This window comes from Gobio gobio (assembly GCF_949357685.1).
Source record: "Gobio gobio genome assembly, chromosome: 8".
Classification (NCBI taxonomy): Eukaryota; Metazoa; Chordata; class Actinopteri; order Cypriniformes; family Gobionidae; genus Gobio; species Gobio gobio.
Window position 1 is genome coordinate 49,184,057 of NC_137114.1, and position 26,147 is coordinate 49,210,203.

Genomic DNA, 26,147 nt, shown 5'->3' on the forward strand with positions numbered 1-26,147 from the left:
GTCTCCAGATGGCCCTTCTGAGAAGCAAATGGGGGGTTGACAACAGTAAAGAAAATTTCTTTGTTGGATTTCAAATATCAAATATCTTTGATTATTTTCAATTCCTTCACTCTATTAAGTCACAGGTGCGTTTACATGGATCACTGTAATCGGTTTAAATATCCAATCCGACTAAAACTGCTCCATATAAACACCTCAATCGGAATAAAACTGCCCAAACCAAATTAAATTGTAATCGTTTTGAGAGGGGTGGGATGAACCAATCAAACGAAAAATTCCACCATGTAAACGACCTTATCCAATTACTTTGAGTGTATGTCTTTCTGTGACGTAATATAGCCTACAGCACGCGCCTCCACAACTGAAGAGCACGGGCCACGCTCACACCAGGCTATAATGTTGACAAGAGAGAAAAGTACATTTTTCTGAGGTGTTAAACTTTTATATCATAACAAGTTATGAAGATAATGTTGGAATAATGACACAGACATAGCCTGGCTATACGCCATCTCATCTGATAGCGTTTGTCCCAGGCAACTTTTTATTCAACTGCGCCTGACAGAAGAATTAATTTTTCTGAGGTGATTCTTACACTTTACAACAAATAAATAGTTTGTATAAACTATATAAGTCCTTGTGGCCTTTGAGAGTTGCCATGGCAACCGGGAACACATTCAAGTTGCTGCAGAGGACGTGTCGACATTTCACTCTGTTTCTCGTCAGTTATATAAAAAAGTTCAACAACTGCTTCAAATTGGTTAAAGGGATAGTTAACCCAAAAATGAAAATTCTGTCATCATTTACTCACCCTCAAGTTGTTTAAAACCTGTATGAGTTTCTTTGTTTTGCTGAACACAAAAGAAGATGTTTGTAACCAAGCAGATAGAGCAACCATTGACTACTATAGTAGGGAAAAAATACTATGGTAGTCAATGGTTGCTCTCTCTGCTTGGTTACAAACATTCTTCAAAATATCTTCTTTTGTGTTCAGCAGAACAAAGAAACTCATACAGGTTTTAAACAACTTGAGGGTGAGTAAAGGATGACAGAATTTTAATTTTTGGGTGAACTATCCCTTTAAGTAACATTATCACGATCTACTTTAATTACTTTAATATTTATACCTATGTGATTATGGTATCTTTCCTTAATAATCTGAAATATCTATGCGTCTAGTATGCCTAGGCTATTTAGTGTTATCTGGGAGGTAATGATGGTTCAGTGTGATTCATAGAAATATGCCGCCAATCCCATCGTACGCATTATCATACCTTGATAAATGTGGCTGCTGAAAACAATCGTCATTTAAATATCACGCACCTAAAAATTACGACATGGAGAAACGTAACCCAGAAGATGAAGTAATCTCTTAAAGAAAAAGTGATCTTACTCCAAAAACCCACGTTAACCTCGTAGACCTAATTGCGAACAATTACGTTAATTTATATATAGGCCTCTATATATTATATATATATATATATATATATATATATATATATATATATATATATATATATATATATATATATATATATATATATATATATAGCACAACTATTCGCTGTATCTCTGCCATAGTTTGACCAAACTACCCTCCACAATCATTCCCTTTAAATAGACTCCATAATGGTTTGCCAGCTGATGTACATTTGGATAATATAATTAAAAAGCTAACAAACATCAGTGTAATGACAGTTTTATTCTTTGCATGAAAGCACTTCAATTAGCAGAATTATATGTATAGACTGAGATGTAAAGCAGCTTTTTGCCCAGTGGTGGCCACTATCGTAATGAACTGTCAATAGTGATAAGGTATAGCTAAAAGTGGTCCAGACCAACCTTACAAAAGAATGACTTACAGGAGGCATTATTTACTTAGCATGTTTCGTGAAACACATACTAACATTAAGATACAGCGCACACCCTTTCATGGAAACGGTATTCCCTGGTGGCTGTTGCGCTTTCAGCAAGATAATGCACCTGCCACAAAGCAAAAATGGTTCAGGAATGGTTTGAGGCGCACAACAACGAGTTTGAGGTGTTGACTTGGCCTCCAAATTCCCCAGATCTCAATCCAATCGTGCATCTGTGGGATGTGCTGAACAAACAAGTCCCATCCATGGAGGCCCTATCTCGCAACTTACATGACTTAAAGGATTTGCTACTAATATCTTGGTGCCAGATACCACAGCACACCTTCAGGGGTCTAGTGGAGTCCATGCCTCGACGGGTCAGTGCAAAAGGGGGACCAACACAAATGATCATAATGTTATGCCTGATCAGTGTATCTAATTCAAGAAATACCCATTTAGCACACAATCCATCCTGACAGAAAGAAAGTTTTGCTCACTTGCAACATTTTTTCATGTGATGGAGAAAGTTTGATAAACTTTTAAAACGCTTCTCACACTGAGTACAGTGGTACGGCTTCTCTCCAGTATGAAGTCGCTCATGTGATTTCAGGTTTCCAGACTGATTGAAACTCTTGTCACAATATGAGCACTTGTAAGGTTTTTCTCCAGTATGAATTCTTTGGTGCAGTTTCAGATAGTCAGCCCTAGTAAATCTCTTCCCACAGTCACAACACACATGATCTCTCACTTCATCATGTGTTTTCTGGTGCAGTTTAAAACTGCTCAGCCATGAAAAACTCTTTCCACAGAGAGAACACACATGAGGCTTCTCATCTGAATGAACTGTCAGGTGTTTTTTTAGATGTGATGATGAAATACAACCTTTACCACAGTGATCACACTTGAATGGTTTTTCTCCAGAGTGACGGAGCAGATGCACTTTTAATCCGGTTGCATCTCTGAAACTCTCTCCACACTGAGTACAGTAGTACGGCTTCTCTCCTGTGTGAATCCTTTGGTGCAGTTTCAGATTGCCGACTGTAGTAAAGCTCTTCCCACAGTCACAACACATATGATCTCTCACTCCATCATGTATTTTCTGGTGAAGTTTAAAACTCTTCAGCCATGAAAAACTCTTTCCACAGAGAGAACACACATGAGGCTTTTCATCTGAATGAACTTTCAGGTGGTCTTTTAGATTTGATGATGAAATAAAATCTTTTCCACACTGATCACAGTTAAATGGTTTCTCTCCCGTGTGAATTCTCATGTGTCTGTTAAGGTGTCCTTTTCTACTGAAACTCTTTCCACACTGAGAGCAGGTGTGCAGATCTCTCTTGATGCTCTGCTGTTCCTCTTCTGCTTCATTCAGTTCATGTTTTTGCTTATTCACGTCCAGCCAGTCTAAAATACAAATATTATGTGGTTAAAATAAGTTCAAGTGAAATCTGATTTAACAGAAGAAAGCAACAGAATATAAGTGTCAGATCTTTGATGTGTTAAAGTTTAGTTATATAATTTTTTTGTTAATCCGTTTAAAATGTGGATGACAACAGCTATATAAGATTTTTTAAGATATAAGATTGGGGTCATTCTGTGTCAACCCAAATTTTTTTTATTTTTATCTTTCTTTTCTGGTGAAAGAAACACATAAATGAAGAATAAAGCCAAAATACTGAATGTCATGACATATTTTACCTGCGATTTGGAGCCAAATGACAGGAGGGTAAAAATTACTTCAGAAAGATGGCAGCATTAATATTTTATTTTTACACAGAGATTGGTATGATGGTGACAGTTCAAAAATGGGGAAAATGTGTGCATAAGTATTCACAGCCTTTGCCATGACACTCAAATTGAGCTCAGGTGCTCCTGTTTCCAGTGATCATCCTTGAGATGTTTCTACAACTTGATTGGAGTCCATCTGTGGGAAATTCAGTTGATTGGACATTATTTGGAAAAGCGTACACACACCTGTCAGAGCACAACCAAGCCATGAAGTTCAAGGAATTGTCTGTAGACCTCTGAGACAGGATTGTATCGAGGCAAAGATCTGGAGAAGCGTACAGAAAACTTTCGTCAGGTGTAATTTTGTCCCATTCTTCCTGCAAACAAGTCTTAAGGTGGGCAACAGTACGGGGTCTTCGTTGTCGCATTTTGCGCTTCAAAATGCACCACACATTCTCTATTGGAGACAGGTCGGGACTGCAGGCAGGCCAGTCAAGTACCCGTACCCTCTTCCTCCGCAGCCAGGACTTTGTAATGTGTGCAGAATGTGGTTTTGCATTGTCTTGTTGAAATATGCATGGATGTCCCTGGAAAAGATGTCTTCTTGAAGGCAGCATATTATGCTCCAAAATCTCTATGTACTTTTCAGCATTAATGGTGCCTTCACAGAAGTGCAAGTTACCTTTGCCAAGGGCACTGACACAACCCCATACCATGACAGACCCTGGCTTTTGGACTTGTTGCTGGTAACAGTCTGGATGATCCTTTTCTTCTTTGGTCCAGAGCACATGGTGTCCATTCCTCCCAAAAAATACCTGAAATACTGATTCATCTGACCACAGTAAAGGTTTCCACTGTGTGATGGTTCATCCCAGATGCCTCCGAGCCCAGAGAAGTCGACGGCGCTTCTGGACACTGTTAACATAGGGCTTCCTTTTGGCACAGTACAGTTTTAACTGGCATTTGTGGATGTAACTACGTATTGTGGTACTTGACAAAGGTTTGCCAAAGTAGTCCTGAGCCCATGTGGTGATATCGCTTATAGATGAATGACGATTCTTGATGCAGTGCCGCCTGAGGGATCGGAGATCACGGTTGTTCAGCTTAGGCTTGCGCCCTTGTCCTTTACGCACTGAAATTCCTCCAGATTCCTTGAATCTTTTAATTATGTTATGCACTGTTGAATGTGAAATCTCCAAATCTCCTCCTATCTTTCTTTGAGGAACATTGTTTTTAAACCTTTCAATAATTTTCTCACGTATTTGTTGGCAAACTGGCGATCCTCGGCCCATCTTTGCTCCTAAAGGATTAGACCTTTCTTGGATGCTGCTTTTGTACCAAATCATAATTACAATCACCTGTTGACATCACCTGTTTCAAATCACATCATTGTTTAACCATTTTACCTCATTACTAGCCCTAAATTGCTCCTGTCCCAACTTTTTTTTAAATGTGTTGCAGGTCTAAATGACAGGAAAGGATGCATATTTACAAATGACATGAAGTTGACCAGACAAAACATGAAATATTTTGTGTTCATATTGTCTGCAATGAAATACAAGTCAAAGTAAATTTAGAAATCACTTCTTTTTTTTTTTTTGCGTTTTCCGTACTGTCCCAACTTTTTCTGATTTGGGGTTGTATTTATGCTCAGTGTTTCATAATTTTGTAACTGGGGAATGCTTTTGTTGAACAGAGGGAAATTGAGTTCTTTAGATTAGATAAAACAAAGTGAAAGTGATTAAGGTGGACTTGAGAGAGGGCAGTGGAAGTGCTTGTGTAGTTTGACACATCATATAGTCGAAGCATCCAACCAAAAGTGAACCCTTTCTCGAAGCGCTGCACTCAAACAAGGTTTTGAACGTCATCGGTGACGTCACTTCACTGAAACAATACAAGCCTCGATACGGAGTTCCGATCGGAGGTTCCTGACGTTCTCAGCACACGCTTCAACATCACTAATGAGCACAGTGGCCTCCATCATCTGTAAATGGAAGAAGTTTGGAACCTCCAGGACCCTTCCTAGAGCTTGCCGCTCAGCCAAACTGAGCGATCAGGGGAGACGGGCCTTAGTCAGGGAGGTGACCAAGAACCCGATGTTCACTCTGACAGAGCTCCAGCGTTTCTCTGTGGAGAGAGGAGAACCTTCCAGAAGAACAACCATCTCTCCAGCACTCCACCAGTCAGGCCTGTATGGTAGAGTGGCCAGACGGAAGCCACTCCTCAGTAAAAGATCACCTGGAATTTGCCAAAAGGCACCTGAAGGACTCTGACCACGAGAAACAAAATATTCTGGTCTGATGAAACAAAGATTGAACTCTTTGGCCTGAATGGCAAGCATTATGTCTGGAGGAAACCAGGCACCGCTCATCACCTGGCCAATACCATCCCTACAGTGAAGCATGGTGGTGGCAGCATCATGCTGTGGGGATGTTTTTCAGCGGCAGGAACTGGGAGACTAGTCAGGATTGAGGGAAAGATGAATGCAGCAATGTACAGAGACATCCTTGATGAAAACCTGCTCCAGAGTTAGGCAAAGGTTTATCTTCCAACAGGACAACGAGCCTAAGCACACAGCCAAGATAACAAAGGAGTGGCTACGGGACACTCTGTGAATGAATTTAAATTTTATTTAAATTGTGCAAAGTGAACCCCAGTTGGTTTTTGACCACTAAAAATACAATTGTACAGGTTACCAATTTGCTCATGGAACTGCATTAAGATTTCCATATCTATGATATTGAACCATATAAGGCTTTTAAAATTAAGATACCAAAATAAATGTTTGTTAAAAAACAGAATCTAAAGGATATTAAGATATCTTTAATACTTCTAGAGTTACAAAACAAAGTCAAAAATTTGAATCAGGGAAGTTTCTGAAATTTGACATGGAATGACCCTTTGACCATTTAGATGCATTTTCTGTATCATTTATTTATCATCCAATGTGTTGAACTGAAGCTTTGTTAATGTTTCTCAACAGTCAAAAATGAAGAATCAAGAATGGACACCAACCTATTTGTTCCTCAGTATCTTCATGTTTTATTCTGGATGGTTCTGGATAACTCATGTCTTCAATCTCCTCTTTAATAAACTCCATCTTTAACAGTCACACAGATTTCAGCTGCTACACCTGGAGTTTGTCCTTCTCTTGTAGGATGATGTGAATATTCCCAGTATTTATTGGTGAATTGTTGTGGGAGTTGTGGTTGTGATACAGACAGCCAAAGGACCAGATCTGGACAAATCAAAGATAAGTGACAGAATTTCTACAGAATTACTTGAATTTCTTGTAAGTTATGTGAACATATTTGGTGTTAGAAATACAGTGTGTTTTGACAAGGTTGTATATTATTATAATTACCATCATATAAAACAGGGGCCTATACCATGAAGCTGGTTTAGGTGGCTACCTAGGTATGTTTCATTTTAGATTGCGCCAAAACTGGATTTTAGGGATCATGAAAGTGGTTTGGATTTTAGCAGTGTTCATCGCCAACTTACGGTCCACGGCTAACCTGCTCTGGGGCAGGTTATGTTCTGGATAAGAGATCTCAAACTGAAATTGGACCAAACAGCTGTGAGCAAAGTGACACATCTCTGACTAAATAAAGTCCTCCCGAGTTTCTCCAAATTAAAGGTCCCTACATAGCAAAAGATTTTTATGAAAATATCGTCTGGCTTTTAGAAAAGCCTATTTATAATAATATTTTGTATAATTTAGATATTTATGTAATGATCATACCCATAATACATTACACACAGTTTTAGTTGATAAGTTATTATTAAGCACTATTATTATTAAATTAACATAAAAATAGCCTAAAGGTAATATAAAAAAGCTTTAGAATAAGTATATAAAGCTATAAAAATGACTACACGTAGCTTCATTGTTCAAATCTCTCTTCTGTAAACTATAAATAAACTATACATAAACTAACTTCACAACTTTTGCTTGCACTGATATAGTAAGAGTTTTCCTTTAGTTGTCCTTTTCCATAAACATCTCTTTTCTTCTTGCTGTGTAAATTTGTTAAAATTCTTAATATGTTTAAATTTCATAATATTCTGCAGAAGAGAATTAATTTACGCTGCTTCGCTACTTCAGCTCACGAGAAGTGAATCTCAGTTTCACTGATCCACAGCATGGCTGTTTACTGATGTCACACCGTTGACAGATAAGTTAATGATCAGCATCATGGTACCAACAAAGCCGGATTGTGTTGGTTTGGTTTTGTCAACCTGAAAATAATCCTGTAACCCAGAGTTTGTTCAACTACCATCCTTGTACTGGCCCCAGATCTATAAGCAACAAACTAATTTTTGTCTAACCCAGAATGTTAAATAAGGATAAAACACGGCATATAATTAATTCTTAAGTAAACAATTAAACTAAATGTAGAAACATTTTCCCCACTAATATTCTGTTGTATTATCGACTGAATCAGCGATTCGAATCATTGTTCTTTTGAACCGATTCTTTCTGTGAACATGTTTGCAAAACAGTGAATCGCCCATGATTTCATACACAATATAAACAGATAGTTCCAGAAAAAAAATTACATATCTTACGCATGGCAACCTGTAGACTGAAGATATCCAGCATCCTACGAAAATACTCCACAACTGTCCTTCATTCAAACTCTCGTTTAATATGAACTTAAACTGGTCTTCAAAGGTTCAGTGCTCACGTCTCTCTTCTTCTGTACATCTGTTACGGCCCTGGTCTAGGTCAGGACCGCAACATAAATGACACAACACAAAATGGCTGTTCAAGTACTCATTTTATTTTCTCAGTTTCTCAGATCTTTCTGATCAGTTCTTTTGTGCGGCAGCCATTGGAGAACACCAACCAAAAACAAAATACGTAAACAAAAGAACTGAAGCAAATGATCAGGGGTGAGCAAATGCCAAAATAATAAACAAACAACACTCTAACTTCCCATTAATGAACTAACTTCCCTGTGCATAAAAATAAAGAAACCAAAATACAACAACATAACCTACCTCCCTATCTATCCAACAAAACAGGAGAAAAGGGTGGTGGCCAAGTGGCCTACAAAAATAAATAAGGCACTCACCCCCTACAGCTTCACATGTGATTTACAAACAAGTTCATGGGACATGGACGTTCAAGACATAAAGCTCTCACAATGGTTAACAGCACTCTGTAACTTACTTTAACAGCATTTTCACTAAAGCTGAACACCAAGGCTAACACATTAGCAATAAGGATCAAGGAGAGAGACACACAGCAGCAATCATGGCAAGTAACAAAGAGAGTGCAAACAGGTAAAAGGCGAGAGCAAAAAGTGAGAGCGCCCTCCAGGGAGACTTGGAGGAATTTATAGTCCAGGCCTCATCTCTGGTCCAACCATCGACGGTCACTCGTTAAGCCTTGGGCCAATCCTGTCAGAGAGGACACACAGGAACATACACAGCATACAATACGTCATAGACGTAACACATCCTTGAAACCACCAACTCTGTGTTTTATGACAGGAAGGAGCGTTTGCGCCTCCTACTGGAGTATAGCGCATTGTGTATGGAAAAAAGGGAGAAATGCATAGGTCTACTTTCAACTTTATTTAGTCGTTATGTAGCAGAACCTGAAGAAGAGGTTCTCACTGCACTTTAGTAATACACAATAAAAAAGTAACAATTCAAAGCATAAAGAATGTGTATGGGGTGATTATTGGTTTTGTGCTTAAGCTGTGTTTGTTAGCAGTCAATAATAACAAATAAAAGGAACAGAATAAGAAAATTATTTAAAATTGTCTTAATAACAAAAAAATTAAACCTAAACACTAGATTATGGCATCATTTTAAATTTAAAACCTTTCATCAGATTTTATAAATATCAGCTGAGATATTTGGAAAAAACTATTTGACAAAATCATGGTGGCACAACTGCAAACATGGCTCTTTTATTATGAATTGACAAGGTAATAACGTGATAATGAATCCTCCAGAGGAGCTCAACTGATCCTTGTGGTGAGTGAAAAGGTTTGTAGATCTTTCTCAAATACTGTAAAAACTGCTAAATTCAAGTATGGGTAGGTTGGTACACTTTCCATGTCAGGTGGTACAAATACAATAATATATATACAACTATTTGATTGTACAAAACAAATATAAGTTTGTGATAGAGTTCAGAGTATGTAGAACTGAATTACACCATCAAATAAAATATTGAATGAACATGTATATACATAATAATAATAATAATAATAATAATAATAATAATAATAAAAAATACTGAAATAAAGTATACTATTAGGGCAGTTACATGAATTTGAAAAGCTTTAAAATTTGTATCGTTTTATAAGTTTTTTGTTTTTGTGATCTCATGTTTGAAAGGGTTTCAATGTATATTGTGAGATCAGTATTATAAAAGGTGGGGGTTTCTTTTGAGTAATTATTGTCTTATGAATATAAAAATAATTAAAAGATTAATAATATACCTTAATTCTTCAGTGGAAAAAAAGGGTTTTGAAAACAGAGTAAAATGTCATGAGGGTCTAAATTAAGAGTTCTGTTTAGTTTTTTTTGTCATGTCTATTTTAACGTCAGTCCAAAAAGAAATAGAAAAAGGGCAATAGAAAAATTCATGTTCAATATCTTCAATCAATGTTTTACTAAAAGTGCATTTATCACAAACAGAATTTACAGAACATTTACAGGATAACATCTATGAATATTTTTTGTAAATTATTTATTTTCCTTTATTAGAAATAACATATTTATATGGTAATGTACAAATGCTGTGCAAAAATATACAATGAGGAATAAAAAATATGGGACGCTGTTAAATATACCTGTTTTATTTGAATTTTGTAAGTTTTTAAGCCAATTAATGTTTTAAAATTTGGTTGAAAGTAGGCAAATCACGAACATTTAACCCACCATCTGGTGCAGTTTAAAACAGCTCAGCCATGAAAAACTCTTTCCTCTTTCATATCTTCGCAGTTTCATCTCCATCCAGTCTAAAATAAAAAATATTATGTGGTTAAAATAAGTTCAAGGGAAATATGTTAATTTTCCCAGTATTTATTGGTGAATTGTTGTGGGAGGGGCTTCACTGCAGGTGTGAACTGACGCCCACAGGACCAGGGGCCTCATTAATGCACAAACAGGCTCAGAAAGAGGCGTACGCCACTTCTTTCATTAAAAACAAACTTGACAGGAACTCAATTTTCATTTTCCTTCAGTACTCCGCCTGGGACTGCGGTATATTGTTAGGTTTTCTCCGAAAATATGTTTACCGGTCCAATCAGCGAACAGAGGGAGTGGCCGAGAATTTAATTGTGGTAATTTAATTGTGGTCATGTGGTAATTTAATTGCTGTCCGTATCCACATCTCTGAGTTTTCAAGAATTTTTCACTTCAAAATTCACTGTTTATATCCATTTTGACCACTGCAGATCACTTTCAAAACCAGGGTAGAATGATGTTTTTGAATGTAAACACCACACAAACGTCATAAGCTGACCTCAGACAATGTATACGTTTTTTAAAAACCCAGTCCATGAACCCTTTAATGTAAATGTGTATATCAAAATAAAAAGTTGAATTTCCCCCATTTCAATGGTTGAAAACCCCATGTGGCTAACTTCTCAAACAGCTGATAATTATCATGTTTAAAGATGTCTGAAGAATAAATAATGTTGAAACTACAAATATATCTTGTATCTCTCTACAACAATTGCAACACACCTCTCTGAGTGGCAAAATACACTAAAATGATATGAATATTCCCAGTATTTATTGGTGAATTATTGTGGGAGACACCAGATCAGCCCAATGCAAAAAGAAATTACATTTAAATTATGTTTCATTATTTATTTCAACGACTGCTAGAAACTGAGAATTGTTATGTGGTTACATATTAGCATTTAAAACAAGGTTTGTATAAATCTTTTCCAAAGTCTGACAGAAATAACAGAGCCATCATGTTTAATTGAGCTGCTGAAAAGCCTCTTTGTCCTCAAAAGTTCCCTGTTTTCAGCTCATTCATTATGCTGATGTATGAGATCTTCTGTAAAGAGGCACATTTTAGTGGTGTCAACAGGCTGAGACAGTCTGTGAAAAACTCTCGGTCAACGAATTATCACACACTAATGAATAATTGGACCTGCAAATTTAGAGAAGGTGAAAAAGGTGACATGCTTTTGGATTAAATCTCTGTAGGGGGTTTTGGGAGCATCCATGATTTTAACATGTAAATGAAACATTCTGGTGCACTCTGAGAAGAAAATAAAGGAAAAGACAACATTTGCTTCAATTAGAAACACAAATTTATTGACACTATAGGGCTGGGCATTCACACACATTTTACAATGCGATTCGCATTCGATTTTAATTCGCAAACTTTTAATTCAATATTGATTAATTTGGGGCCTTTCAAGTACTGTACACATTTCCTCAAAAGGAAAAAAATATCTAATGCTGTAAAGATGCTGTTTCTGTTTTATTTCAGAACACAATATAGCACAATAAGTAAATGAAATGAATATATCTAATTCAAGTAAGACAGATTTAGCACACAACCTATCCTGACAGAATAAAAACCACAACAATGATTTTATTTACACTTAAATCTTAAGTCTATCTAGTTTTATTCACTTGCAAAACATTTTCATGTGAGTGAAAAATTGTGGTAAATATCTAAAACTCTCTCACACTGAGTACAGCTGTGCTTTTCTCCAGTATGAACTCGCTCATGTTCTTCCAGGAACTCCAACCGAGTGAAATGTTTTTTTACACAGTGAACATGCAGATGTTTTTTTAAACCTTTTGCATCTTTGAAACTCTTCTCACACTGAGTACAGTGGTACGGCTTCTCTCCAGTATGAACTCGCTCATGTATTTTCAAGGATCCAGACTGAGTGAATCTCTTGTCACAGTATGAGCACTTGTAACGTTTTTCTCCAGTATGAGTTATTTGGTGCTGTTTCAGACTTCTAGAGGTAGTAAAGGTCTTCCCACAGTCAGAACACACATGATCTCTCACTCCGTCATGTGTTTTCTGATGATCTTTAAAACTGTTCAGCCATGAAAAACTCTTACCACAGAGAGAACACACATGAGGCTTCTCTTCTGAATGAACTGTCAGGTGTTGTTTTAGCTGTGATGATGAAATAAAATCTTTACCACACTGATCACATTTAAATGGTTTTTCTCCAGAGTGAACTTTTATGTGTACATTAAAGTCTCCTTTTCTACTGAAACTCTTCCCACACTGAGTGCATGTATGTGGTTTGTCTCCAGTGTGGACTCTAATGTGTGTGTTAAGGCTATCTTTATGTCTGAAACTCTTCCCACACTGAGTGCATGTATACGGTTTCTCTCCAGTGTGAACTCTCATGTGTGTGTTAAGGCTTCCTTTGTGTCTGAAACTCTTTCCACACTGAGTGCAGGTGTGCAGATCTTTAGTTGTGATGCTCTGCTGTTCCTCCTCTGCTTCATTCAGTTCATATTTTTGCGGTTTCATCTCCATCCAGTCTAAAATAAAAATATTATGTGGTTAAAATAAGTTCAAGTGAAATCTGATTCAACAGAAGAAAGCAACAGATGATCAGGATCAGATCTTTGATGTGTAAGTTCCATAACTTTCTTCTTAATCCATTTACAATGTGGATGACACAAGCTATTGAAGATTATGACCATTTAAATGCATTTTCTGTATCATATATCATCCAATGTGTTGAACTGAAGCTTTGTTAATGTTTCTCAACAGTCAATAATGAAGAAGGGACACCAACCTATTTGTTCTTCAGTATCTTCATGTTTTATTCTGGATGGTTCTGGATAACTCATGTCTTCAATCTCCTCTTTAATCTCCTCTTTAATAAACTCCATCTTTACAGTCACACAGATTTCAGCTGCTACACCTGGAGTTTGTCCTTCTCTTGTAGGATGATGTGAATATTCCCAGTATTTATTGGTGGATTGTTGTGGGAGCGGCTTCACTGCAGGTGTGAACTGTGATCACTGTGAGATACTGACGCCCACAGGACCAGGGGCCTCTTTAATATCCACTGCATATGTTGCAGACCCCGCCTCCGGAGACCCGTCTTACTGTAACCTGTAAAAACATGATAAAATGAAAAGAACGGGAGAGTCACGTCTGCTCTTTCACAGGTCCTCTGTTCATATATTTATTTAGTGCACAATCATTTGCATAAATCAGTTTCAGGTACATACAATTGTTTTTAAAGCTTTGCTTCACATTGTTGTGTCTGTCTTTTTTTCCCATCACTTTAGTGTCACCTTTATCACAATAGATCACTTTTTACCCTTTTTTCTTGTCTCATGTCTTCAATTTACTCTTTTGTTGACACCTGAATACTCCATAGACATTTTATATACATGAATACTAATATTTATAAAGACAATATGACTTAGAATTGATTGGTTTTACTAATATATATATATATATATATATATATATATATATATATATATATATATATATATATATATATATATATATATATATATATTAGTGTAAAAGCGTATATTTTAAACAACTTCCTTCACAAAAATACTATATGACACAATTTACTATTTTTCTTCTCACATAGGAGACTAACGTTATGGAAGAACTCAGATTGAGTGCTTTTCTTGATCAGACTACCAATCGCAACAAACGCGATCACAGAATGAGCCTCCCAGAGACTTTTAACGCTCGATTTAACATCTTATAACAAAAAAACAATTAATTAAACTCTATAGTAAGATATAATGATCACTGGAGAATATTTTGATAATTTCCCTCATGTTAAAGAGAGAAAATACCTCTTGAAAAACAAAACGTCATCAGCTAAATCACATTCAACACTTTACATTCATCATACATCGTAATGGTACAATCACTGTTCTATATTTAACCGTTTCTCTAATCATTTCCGTGTTTTTACCTGTAAAAACAGGAGAGTCGCGTCTGCTCTTTCACAGCTCCACTGTTGTTCATATGAGGGAGCATGCGCAGTTCATCAGTCCGTACGCGACTCCCGGGCCAGACTATCAAAATAAGAGTCATTTTTTCTGTCCATATAAATCGATAGACATACTGTTAATTTGCACTCTGCATAAGAAATAATGGAATCATTGAACTTATAACAATATACAGATTTCATAGAAAAAACAAAAAAACAATTGTATACTTTGTGTGTATCACACATACGCACAAACAGGCCCAGAGGCGTACGCCACTTCCTTCATTAAAGCTACACTGTGTAACTTTTTTATTTTATTCTTAGCTAAAAACACTTAGTTCTTTCAAAAATATATGTGCTCATTAATGTATATATACTTCTTTCAAGTAATAAAGTATTCTCGTAAGTTTATAATATGCCATTGAAAATACATACATGGTACATGTACACAAAATACATGGTGGGGTTCGAATGCGGGTCGCCATGTTGCCCCTCCATCTTGAAAGTACATTAGCCATAGAGGGACATACCCGTAAATTCAAGCTTCGCCTTTCACGTTTTAACTCTCGATGGCACCGTGTCGAATGTGGACGAGGTCGAACTGGAAGCCATGTTAATCTTGGACTAAATCGGCCACCGTACGAGTTAAAACGAAATCGGAATTGAGAGGAACAGAAACTTATGCTGCGTTCCACTCCAGTTTTAGACACGCACTTGCGAACTTCCCTAAGCACTTCCCCTCGGGGGAATCCCCGCCGCCATTTTGAAGTGTGTTCCACTTCGTGAAGTGGACAAGGGAAGTGTATATGGACAGACCCTTGCTCCCTCGATTTTGACCGAGGGAGCGAGTCTACTTCATATGTACACTTCAGGCAGCTTCATATACCACAATGCAGCACGATTGTGACGTCACCGCATATCGCGTTTAATTTACCCGACCACAAACAATTCTATGATATTTTTATTATTTTTAAAAACATTTAAAACTACCCAAATACACCTATCTATATACATATAGAATGCTGCATTAAACACTTTCGTAAAGGAAAAAAATAAATAATAAATCAACTCCATAGTGGATTCGAAGTGATCAAGGGCTTAGGACTTTCCAGTTTAGCCCATTGCAAATGTTCCTCCAGTAGTGGGCACTCATGCGACGTAAGCAATGACGCACTTCTGAGTGAACGAGACGGAGGGAAGTTAATGAGTGGGGAGCCAAGATGGCAGCGGAGTGAATGGTCACGTTTTTAAGCGTCCAAGTAGTTTGAGGAGTTAAAGGGTTAGTTCACCCAAAAATGAAAATTCTGTCATTAATTACTTACCCTCATGTCGTTCGACACCCGTAAGACCACCGTTCATCTTCAGAACACAAATGAAGATATTTTAGTTGAAATCTGATGGCTCAGAAAGGCCTCCATTGGCACAATGCACGGTACACTCTCAAGACCCTTAAAAGGTACTAAAGACGTCGTTACAAAGTCCATCTCACTACAGTGGTTCTACAATAACTTTATGGAGTGACGAGAATAGTTTTTGTGCGCAAAAAAACCCTAAATAACGACTTATATAGTGATGACGATTTCAAAACATGGCATCATGAAGCTTCGAAGCGTTATGAATCAGTTAATTTTTGGCAATTCTTAACTTTTGACTTGATAATGGGCAAAAAACGGAAGAATCAGTCCCTTCAAGAAAGCGCTATATTAGCTGGATACCTCGTGGAAGAGAGCTGCATGGAATCGGCCGATCTGGATAAAAATATTAACATTGAGACAGAAAGTTTTTGCTAGGCCTGTTTGCTCTACTCCGTCCAAGAGTCTAGCAATCTCAAAAGACAGGAACAACGTTTCTTTATCTACACTCCTTGATGCGATCCAGAAGCTAACTGATAAAGTGGATGAAAGTTGAAACCCACGGTAAAGTTGCTGTTTCTTGTGAAAAACTCGACAAACTATCCGAGAAGGTCTCGCATATAAGTGAAGAGGTCAAGAGACATGATGTCAAGATCGTTCAACTTGAAAAGTAGAATAAGGAACTGCGAGCTGAAAATATATGTCTGAAAGAAAACATGGATGAAATGCAACGGTACTCGCTTAGATGGAATCTCAAGCTACAGGGGGTCCCAGAACGTGATGGAGAAGATGCAAGAAATGTGACGATCGACATCCTAAGAAAGATGATCCCAAGTATCCAGAACAAGTTGGAGGATGTAAATGATGTTGTACACCGCCTGGGGCAAAGGAGATCCGACGGAGCACCTCGTAACATCCTCATGCGTTTTACCATGCAAACCTACAGAGATGGTATGGCGAGCTGCGAAAGATTCTCGCTTTCTAAAGGAAAACAAGCTTTGCATCAAAGAGGCGTTGATCAAGCAAGATGTTGATGCTAGAGCTAAATTATGGCCGCTTGTGAAGAAGGCTTGTGAGGATGGAAAGAAGGTCTCATGGAAGGGTCCATATGCTTTTGTTGCTGGGAAAAAACTTGAACTTAACCCCTGAGATGCACAGCACCTTATTTTCACGTTTGCATACTGCCTTCGTAGAGCAATGAGTTGCGTTTGATCAGTCTCTCGTTTACAACCAATCTTAAAGGAGCAACAGCCTTCAAATTTAACTTCCAAGTTGTGCGTGGATTCGTTATTCACAGAGTACATGAAACTCCTGCAATCGAACTTGACTCCTGAGTTGCGCATGGATCATTTCTAATTGCAGACTGACTTTATGGAGCAATGTGAAAGTTTCTTGTACATTGCTGTGGCTCCTCTAAAGCATAAGTAAGTTATGCCCTCCCTTACAGTTGCACCTTTGCCTAAGTTATCAAGGTATTTGTTAGCTTTAACTACCTCTTTGTTACCTCAGGTTTACAGCGGTAAGCTTCAACCTTCTGTGTGTTCTTGTTATTGTTCTGAGTTTTATTCTTATTATCCAAGTTACTCTTTTCTGCTGTGTGTTTTTATTTAATCTTTTTTTTTTTTTTCTGTTCAAATGCAATGACTTGGCGTTTAACTCTTTGAGTATTATTTCGTTAAACACTCGTGGCTTGAGAGATCTCACTAAAAGAAAGGCCTTATTCTTATTGTAGAAGAACAAATGCTGACTTAATACTCTTACAAGAAACTCATTCCTGTGAGAATGATGTTCGTTTTTGGAAATCACAGTGGGGTGATAAGGTTTACTTTAGTCATGGTTCTAACCACTCTGCTGGTGTTCTCATTTTGATTAACAAGTTTAAAGGAGATATTGTGGAGTCTTTGGTTTCTACAGAAGGAAGATGGGTTATTCTTGTCACTAAACTTGATAATGCTACTTTTATAATATGTAATATTTATGGCCACAATTTAAGTTCTGCCAACAAATGTCTTATTTCATCATTACAAGGGAAAATTGAAGATTTAAAATTAAATATCAACAGCCTTTCATTGTTATTGCTGGAGATTTTAATGATGTGTTAGATAATTCAGCTGACAGATTTCCTCCTAAAATGGGCCTCAGTAATAACATTATTTGTACCTTGTGTGATCATTTCCATATTGCAGATGCATGGCGCTATTATCACCCAGATGTTAAGGAGTTTACGTGGAGTAACAAGTTGCTAACCTCAAGATCTAGAATAGACTTTTTTTTTATTTCTCAACAGATACTGCAGTATGTGTTTGATGTCAGTCACCAGTATGCGCCATTTTCGGACCACTTAGTTATTAAGCTGAATTTGCAGACAAAACACAGGAAGAATACCTTGCGTGGGTATTGGAAGTTGAACAATACTCTGCTAAAAGATACAAATTTTAATGATCAAATAAAGGGATTAGCTAAAGAAATATTTTCAAAAAATGAGTTTAAGTCCCATGGGGCTAATTGGGAATTTTTTTAATTTAAAGCTAGATCACTAGCAATAAATAGAGCTAAAGCCCTAAAATTGGTTAATGCTGAGAGAGAAACCAACTTGTTAAGTAACATAAATAACCTAATCAAAAAAGATAATCTCTCTGTTACAGAAATTAGTCAGTTAAAAACCTTGCAATTAGAATTAGACCAGTTATATATAGAAATAGTTAAAGCTGCCTTCTTTAGATCCAGAGCGAAATGGATTGAGGAAGGAGAAAAAAATACTAGCTTCTTCTTTTCACTTGAGAAAAGGAATTTTAAAAGAAAAATCATCTCTGCACTGCAAATTAACAATTCAGTCTCTAAACACCCTGAAGAAATAGAGAATTTTGTCACCAATTTTTATAGAAATGTATACTCCTCTGATTTTCAGGCAAACCAAAGCGAGTCATACCTACATCAGATTAAGAACTTTATACCGCAAATAAGCTATGAATTTAAGTTATTATGCGAGGCTCCTGTATCTTTAAATGAAATTAGAGATGCAATGAAATTGATGAAAAAGGGGAAGTCGCCTGGCTGCGGTGGCCTTACTTTAGAATTTTTTATACAGTTCTGGGAGATTTTAGAGCAACCCTTTTTCTTAATGCTTATGGACATAAACCTTTAATACAATGAGCTAAATATTTTATTACAGATTATTTCTGTCATTTTACATATATTTGTATGTAATTTATGAAAACAGAAAAATAATACAGTCATGTTCCTGTATAAAAAAAAATGAGAATTACTGTAATTTGTCATTAATGATAAAATAATGGTCAAGTTCTTAATTTACAGACATTGTTTGTAATTTTACATGAATTTGTATGTAATTTATGAAAACAGAAAAATACTGTATAAATAATAGGGTAATTTCCCTGTATAAAAAATGAGAATTAGGCTACTGTAATTTGTCATTAATGATAAAATAATAGTTAAGTTGTTAATTTACAGATATTGTTTGTAATTTTACATGAATTTGTATGTTATTTATGAAAACAGAAAAATAATACAGTGACGTTCCTGTATAAAAAAATGAAAATTACTGTAATTTGTCATTAATGATATAATCCTTAAAATAACAGTCAAGTTGTTTATTTAGATATTGTTTGTAATTTTACATCGTTTTAAACATAATTCAAAATGACAAGAAAATACTGTAAAAAACTAATTTTTTTTCTGTAAAATCTGAATTTTTTTTTTAACCATATTGGTTGCACCTCCATTGCGTCACCACATCTATTGTGAGTGGTGGATTTCAAACCTCAAAACGCCCCTTTTTTGTATTTTGTTAAAGTTAAGAATCTTGGAGTGACACTTTTTGTTAATAGTTGCAGAGTTGAAAGATCTGTGTTTCTGTGTTTCTTGAGCAAGTGAATCCCTGCTCTTTTTTATTCCATATTTTTCTTCTGAGCATATCAGTTTTTGGTGTTTTTTAAACAAACTTTTTTATATTCCACATTTCATCTCCTTTTTATTTAATGTTATTATTGCCTGCAATTTGTAAAACTTTGCAAAAATTGTTTGGGGATAGTCTAAAAGATTTGGTTAATTATCCTTTGCTAATTCCATTCCATTTCTTTGTTTATTTCATGACATATTCAGATTTTTTTGTGAACGTATATGTTCAGACAGGGTTTTTATTTTGTACTTTTTTTTATAAAAAATATCTGATTAAGAGACTCTTTTCATGCAGTGGTTTTAAGGCCCTGACACACCATTCTGATGGTTTGGCCCAGACCCAGGCAACGTGAACCAACCCCACAGTCTGGTTTAGTCATTGCTAGTTCGGTTTAGTGTTTCAGGGCCTTAAGAATTAATTTTTCTGTACAAAAAGCTTGTTTGCTGTAGCCTACAGTAGACCAGAGATAATTCTCAATCCTGAAGTCCTCCCCTGCCACCCCTCCCTCTGAGAACAGCCAGCACTAGTGTCAGTCATTAACATATGAAAGGTCTTCTTCACACCTAACAGTCTTCAGTCCTAGCACACCCAGCAGTGTTTCAGCTGTATATATCCGTGAAATTTCACGGATTCCTGTATACGTCCGCATACGTGAGGTTTTTGGGTTTTTCTGGAAATATACTGTTCCGTGATACTCTGATCCGCTTTTTCCCACATACATCCGGTCAACATCAAATTACACAGAAGTATACCATGCCCGGATATTGCCTATCATAGTACATTATTTGAATCCATTAAACACTTGTTCTGAACACACAGCCACGGTGATATAGTACATTATTTGAATCCATTGAACACTTGTTCTGAACACACAGTCAGTGTGATATCATAGTAAATTATTTAATCCATTGAACACTTGTTCTGAACACACAGTCAGTGTGATATCATAGTAAATTATTTAATCCATTTAACACTTGTTCTAAACACACAGTCAGTGTGATATCATAGTACATTATTTGAATCCATTTAACACTTGTTCTGAACACACAGTCAGTGTGATATCATAGTACATTATTTGAATCCATTTAACACTTGTTCTGAACACACAGTCAGTGTGATATCATAGTACATTATTTATTTCCATTTAACACTTGTTCTAAACACACAGTCAGTGTGATATCATAAAATGGAATAATGATTCCCACTATGAAACAAGGAATAATATCTCTTATTCCCAAGCCAGACAAAGATGTAACTATAATTGATAATTGGCGCCCTATCACACTTCTAAATTTTGATTATAAATTAACTGCTTCTTAATTTGCCAAGAGATTAAAACAACATTTACATAATAGCATTAATGAAACACAAACTGGCTTTCTGAAAGGACGTCATATTAGTTGTAATACTCGTCTTGTTCTGGATCTTATTGATTATAAAGAAGAAATTAAGTCTGATGCAATTATCTTATTCCTTGATTTTTATAAGGCCTTCGACACTGTAGAGCACCAGTTTCTTATAAACTCTTGAAAGGCTTTTGGATTCCCTTTTTTAATTTTATTAATGTTGTCCAAATGTTGTACAAAGATTTTGACAGTTGTATAATTTTAAATTCACGTACATCACCAAGGTTTCCTATTCTTCGTGGAATAAGACAGGGTTGCCCTTTAAGCCCATTTTTATTTGTTGTAGAAACATTATCTATTGATATCCTGCGCAATAATAACTTTGTTGGTCTTAATATCTTTAACAAAGAGATTTGAATCTCACAATTAGCAGATGACACCACTTTATTCTTAAAAGATAAAGAGCAAGTTTCTCCAGTTTTAACTACAATTAATGCTTTCTCTAATGCTTCTGGACTCAAACTTAATTTATCCAAATGTGAAATTATTTGCTTATTTGACAATATAGAGACTGAAATTGAGAATATACCAGTTAAAAATGAAGTGAAATATCTGGGGATTCATATAATGAAAAATCTAATTAGTAGACAATTTCTGAATTTTTCTCCACGTTTATCCAAAACAAAATATATTTTTAATAGTTGGCTCCAAAGAGATTTGTCCATTTGAGTCTTTTTTATCCAAAACAGATGGATTATCTAGATTTGTGTACCCTTCCCTGTCTTTAGCAGTAGATAATCACACCTCAAAAAATATTGATAAGATTTTTCTTGATTTTATCTGGAATAATAAATCTCACAAATTAAAGAAATATATTTTAGCAAACAAAAGGAGTGAGGGGGTCTTGAAGTCCTGAATTTTGATGATACTAACAACACATTCAAAATTAATTGGTTGAAGAGATGCTTGCTTGGGTCAGAATCTATGTGGTATTTTATCCCTAATAATATATTTAAAAGGGTAGGTGGCCTCTCTTTTTTGATGAAATGTAATTACTCCACTGGTAAATTACCCATTAAGTTGGCAACATTTCATCAGCAAGCTCTGTTAGCCTGGAAAATGGTTTACAGCCACAACTTTCCCCCCCAAAAAAATATTTTATGAAATAATTCAGATATTAAAATTAGAAATAGATCAATTTTTTTTGAAAAAATGGTTTAATAAAAACATAATTTTTATTGCTGATCTATTCAACTGTAATGGTGATCTGTTATCTTATGAGAGTTTTATGAATACCTACCAATACCCTGTCCCATTTAAAGAATTTAACTCTGTTATAAAGGCTATTCCAAGTGGTTTAATATGTCAGATGAAAGCTTCCCTAACCCATGAGTCACGTTCTAAACAACTATGTTTGTTATGTTTAGGAGGTGTTTCCCTTTTAAGTAAAGATTGTAATAACAAATGTATCCATCAACTCTCTCAGTCAAGAAATGTAATTACTCAAAGGGGGAATTTTTTGGGGGGTTCTATAATAGATAACATTAAATGGAGGAAAACATGGTTACTACCATATAAATAATGCATACCCAATAAAATGAGAGAAGTGCATTTTAAAAATCTGTATAATATATATACCCTTGTAATGCACTTTTATCCAAATACTGTGATGTAGATGATATATGCACCTTCTGTAAAAATGAAAATGAAGACATCTGTCATTTGTTTTTCTCTTGTAAGGTATCATCAAATTTCTGGAATGATTTGAGCTCTTATTGTTTTTCTAAAATTAATATGAACTGTAATCTGTGCATTAAGGATGTCATTTGTCTTTTTGAAAACCCCAAAAAATCTTTAGAATATTCTGTTAACTTCCTTATCCTTGTGGCAAAGTTTTATTTTCACAAACAAAGGTTTCTTAAGAAAATTCCTACTTTTATAGACTTCTTATACGAAGTAGAGTATTTAATCAAATCACTAAGAATAATTGAAAATAGAAAATTTACATCTTTTTTGATGAAATATGATGAGATCTTTCATGTTACATGATTATTTTATGGGTGCCTTTTTTTTAATTATTATTATTTTTTCTCTCCGTATGTTCCGTTCTTTTTATTTCATTTTATTTTATTTGTTTCCATTTTTATCCTATGATTGTGCAAAATTATTTTACTTGTTTATTAAGCATATTGTTGGAAAGTTATAGATTTATAAGAGGTGTGTTTGCACTATTGTAATATGTTACTTCTTGAATTAAAAAAATAAATAAAAAAATGTGTGAAGGGCATAATAAAAATGAACTGGAACTTAGCATTATATTCACTGGATGGTCATATACATTTTCACCGCTAGATGGGGGAAAATATCACACAGTGTAGCTTTAAAAACAAAACTTGACAGGAACATTTGCGCACATGCACGCAAACTCTGACCCATGCGTACAAACTCTTTTTGTATTGAAGTAAGAACAATTTTAAACTCTGTTTTCATTTTGATATACACATTTACATTAAAGGGTTGTTAGGGTTATTCGGATCAAATAAATCAAAGGGGAACTGAATTACAATGAAAGAGACCCGAATTACACATAAATAATTCAGAATTAATGTTTAACACCTTATCAAGTCAAGTCAACTGTATTTATATAGCGCTTTTACGATGCTGATTGTTTCAAAGCAGCTTCACAGTGTTAAACAGGAAAATAATGCAACAGAATTGTATTCGGCCGAACAGCTGCTCCGGAGAAAATGGTAATGTCATCTAGCTCATTTCAATTATCATATAGTTAGTAATTAGTTCAGTGATTTAGTTTATATGGTTAATTTAGTTTACTAATTAGTTTTATTTGGATATTTAGTTGAAAATGTAGTGTCCCCAACTGAGCAAGCAAAGCCAAAGGCGACAGTGGCAAGGAAACCAAAACCCCATCAGGTGACCTAATGGAGAAAAATAAACCTTGGGAGAAACCAGGCTCAGTCGGGGTGGCAGTTCTCCTCTGGCCAATAAACAAACATTGTATGATTATTATTCGGGCAACTTTACAGGTCAGAGGTCATATTAGATCGGAATATTCAAAAGATCGGAGGCAACACGACAGAGACGGGTTTATTGAGGATGCCGTATTGATTAAACAATTATTATTACCTTATCAACTTATTCGTCCACCGATATGTCGATATTAGAGTATTTTATAAATTCTGGTCAGGATATTACTTTGTGGCCAACGGTAATAATATAATTAATTTTATGTTCATTAATATGAGCACGGTAGCAAAATCGATCAGTTTGAGGCAATAACTTATAAACACAAAGCCCGAGACACTTGTATAGATGAAAAGGTAAACAAGGGTTTATTGAACTATTCTAAACACACAATCTAATCTACTAAGACACACAAGCACGTATTCATTCATACAGTTTGCAGGGAAAGAGAGGTTTGTTAATGGAAAGGAATGGAGTCCCAAGTTTCGTTCAGACACAATTTCTTAACCACAACCTGAGAGAATCAATATACTAGCAATTCAACCTTAGTTTGTTCGCTTAGATACGATCATCACCAGTTCAGCCAAAATAGAAAGTTATATAGGGGAGCGCGTGGCACAACCTAACGTGGGGTTAGTTGTAACACGCGTGTTTTAACCCTTTCCACACATGCCAGAATGATGAAACTTAGTGTATTTACTAGTTGCCATATCAACATTATTTAGAGAAAAAATAGACCCAAAATTAAAAAATCTCTGGAAGTTTCTGAACATGTTTTTAACAATAGCAAAAGTAAACTTCTTACTTAAGTTTAGTTTAGTGTTCATCTCTGGTTTTTTTTATTTATTATTATTTAAAATAAGACAAATCCGATATTATTTTAATCTTATATCTGTTATTTAACAGTTGAGATGGTTCTTTAATGCTGATCTTACCAGCAGAAGACACAAATTTAACAGCAATTTAAATCCCAGTTGTGCAGGTGGGGTGCGTTGTAACACTGCGTTACAATGAGAAATATCCCTATTAGAAATATGCCATTATATTCTATACTTTTATGAATTATTTTGAGAAACCATGAGAAAAGGGTGAATAATGTCTGAGAGTTAATGTTCAGAAATTATTATTATGTTTTGAACTATGCTGTATAGCTGTATTTAGTGATGTGTTTGTAGTCTAACTCAAAAATGCTTATATTTTTAATGATTAAAAAAAGCCATTATTTTATTTTAAAAAGTTAATAATTGTATTTTGTTGACAAAATATTTTAGTTTGTCTTGTATATTTTTTTGATTATATCAGGTAACATTTTAAGCTGTCATTTGGTCATGTTACATTATGCCCCACCACATGTTACAATGTACCCCACCAATGGGGCATGTTGTCACATTTCACTTCCATTCTTTCGGGGTAAATCGAGAAAAAAGTATACACTGTATTAATGAAACAAATCCACATAATTGTACTAGACATGTGTGCAAATAATGTGGGAAAAAATAAATACTCTGAACCCCTGTGATTGCTGTGATTGGAGGGACACTTGGTGATTGGATGGATAGCGGCTGCGCGGACTCCAGGAAGTCTTCTTCTGCGAGGTTCAAACTGAGTTTTCTGTGTTTTGTGGAGAGCTCTTGGTAGCTCGAAGGGCAGTGAAACGTGCAGGCAGGGAGGTGGAAAGGTCAGCACGAGCCAAAGCAGAAGTCACCGCAAAACCATGGCAGTCAGCATAAACACGAAGCAAAAGCAAAAAGCAAAGCCATCTTGTTTGTCCTTTGTTTATAAGCGTGGCCCAAAGTCCGTCCTTAAAAGTGTCTCCAAACAATCGAATAGTGTCACTTCTCCTGTTCTTGCATCTCATTAGCATAATATCCACGTGGTCGCACGCGAGCAAACTCTTTGGCTTCTGGCAAACATTTCGAACACCCAACTTTCATATTGTACATATGGTATATCCTACAGAGCTCTACTTTGCACCAAAATATGGGGCGTCTTTTATTTGTCTCATAGATACATATACTTCCCATATA

The 26,147-nt window shown here is 35.7% G+C and overlaps 2 protein-coding genes across 2 annotated transcripts; both read right to left on the reverse strand.

Moving 5' to 3' along the window:
- Positions 1-1,682: 1,682 nt before the first annotated feature.
- On the reverse strand, positions 1,683-9,069 carry LOC307129981 (uncharacterized protein). The gene is made up of 5 exons (XM_079822808.1): positions 9,049-9,069; positions 8,154-8,292; positions 6,597-6,819; positions 2,305-3,257; positions 1,683-1,782 (listed from the first exon to the last, which is right to left on the reverse strand). Exons 3-4 carry the CDS (start codon positions 6,679-6,681, stop codon positions 2,347-2,349), a joined length of 996 nt encoding a protein of 331 aa, XP_079678934.1. The 5' UTR covers positions 6,682-6,819; positions 8,154-8,292; positions 9,049-9,069; the 3' UTR covers positions 1,683-1,782; positions 2,305-2,346.
- Positions 9,070-11,862: 2,793 nt separating this feature from the next.
- LOC307129983 (uncharacterized protein) lies at positions 11,863-14,556 on the reverse strand. The gene is made up of 3 exons (XM_079822812.1): positions 14,504-14,556; positions 13,346-13,668; positions 11,863-13,085 (listed from the first exon to the last, which is right to left on the reverse strand). The coding sequence occupies exons 2-3, from the start codon at positions 13,440-13,442 to the stop codon at positions 12,220-12,222; spliced, it is 963 nt and encodes a 320-aa protein (XP_079678938.1). The 5' UTR covers positions 13,443-13,668; positions 14,504-14,556; the 3' UTR covers positions 11,863-12,219.
- Positions 14,557-26,147: the final 11,591 nt, after the last annotated feature.

What these genes read in the sequence shown, in the direction of transcription:
- LOC307129983 (XM_079822812.1), bottom strand. Translation starts at nt 13,442, where the DNA reads ATGGAGTTTATTAAAGAGGAGATTAAAGAGGAGATTGAAGACATGAGT. An exon ending in AGATACTGAAGAACAAATAG is followed by an intron (nt 13,086 to 13,345) that starts GTTGGTGTCCCT and finishes TTTTTATTTTAG; the next exon opens with ACTGGATGGAGATGAAACCG.
- LOC307129981 (XM_079822808.1), bottom strand. Translation starts at nt 6,681, where the DNA reads ATGGAGTTTATTAAAGAGGAGATTGAAGACATGAGTTATCCAGAACCA. An exon ending in AGATACTGAGGAACAAATAG is followed by an intron (nt 3,258 to 6,596) that starts GTTGGTGTCCAT and finishes TTTGTATTTTAG; the next exon opens with ACTGGCTGGACGTGAATAAG.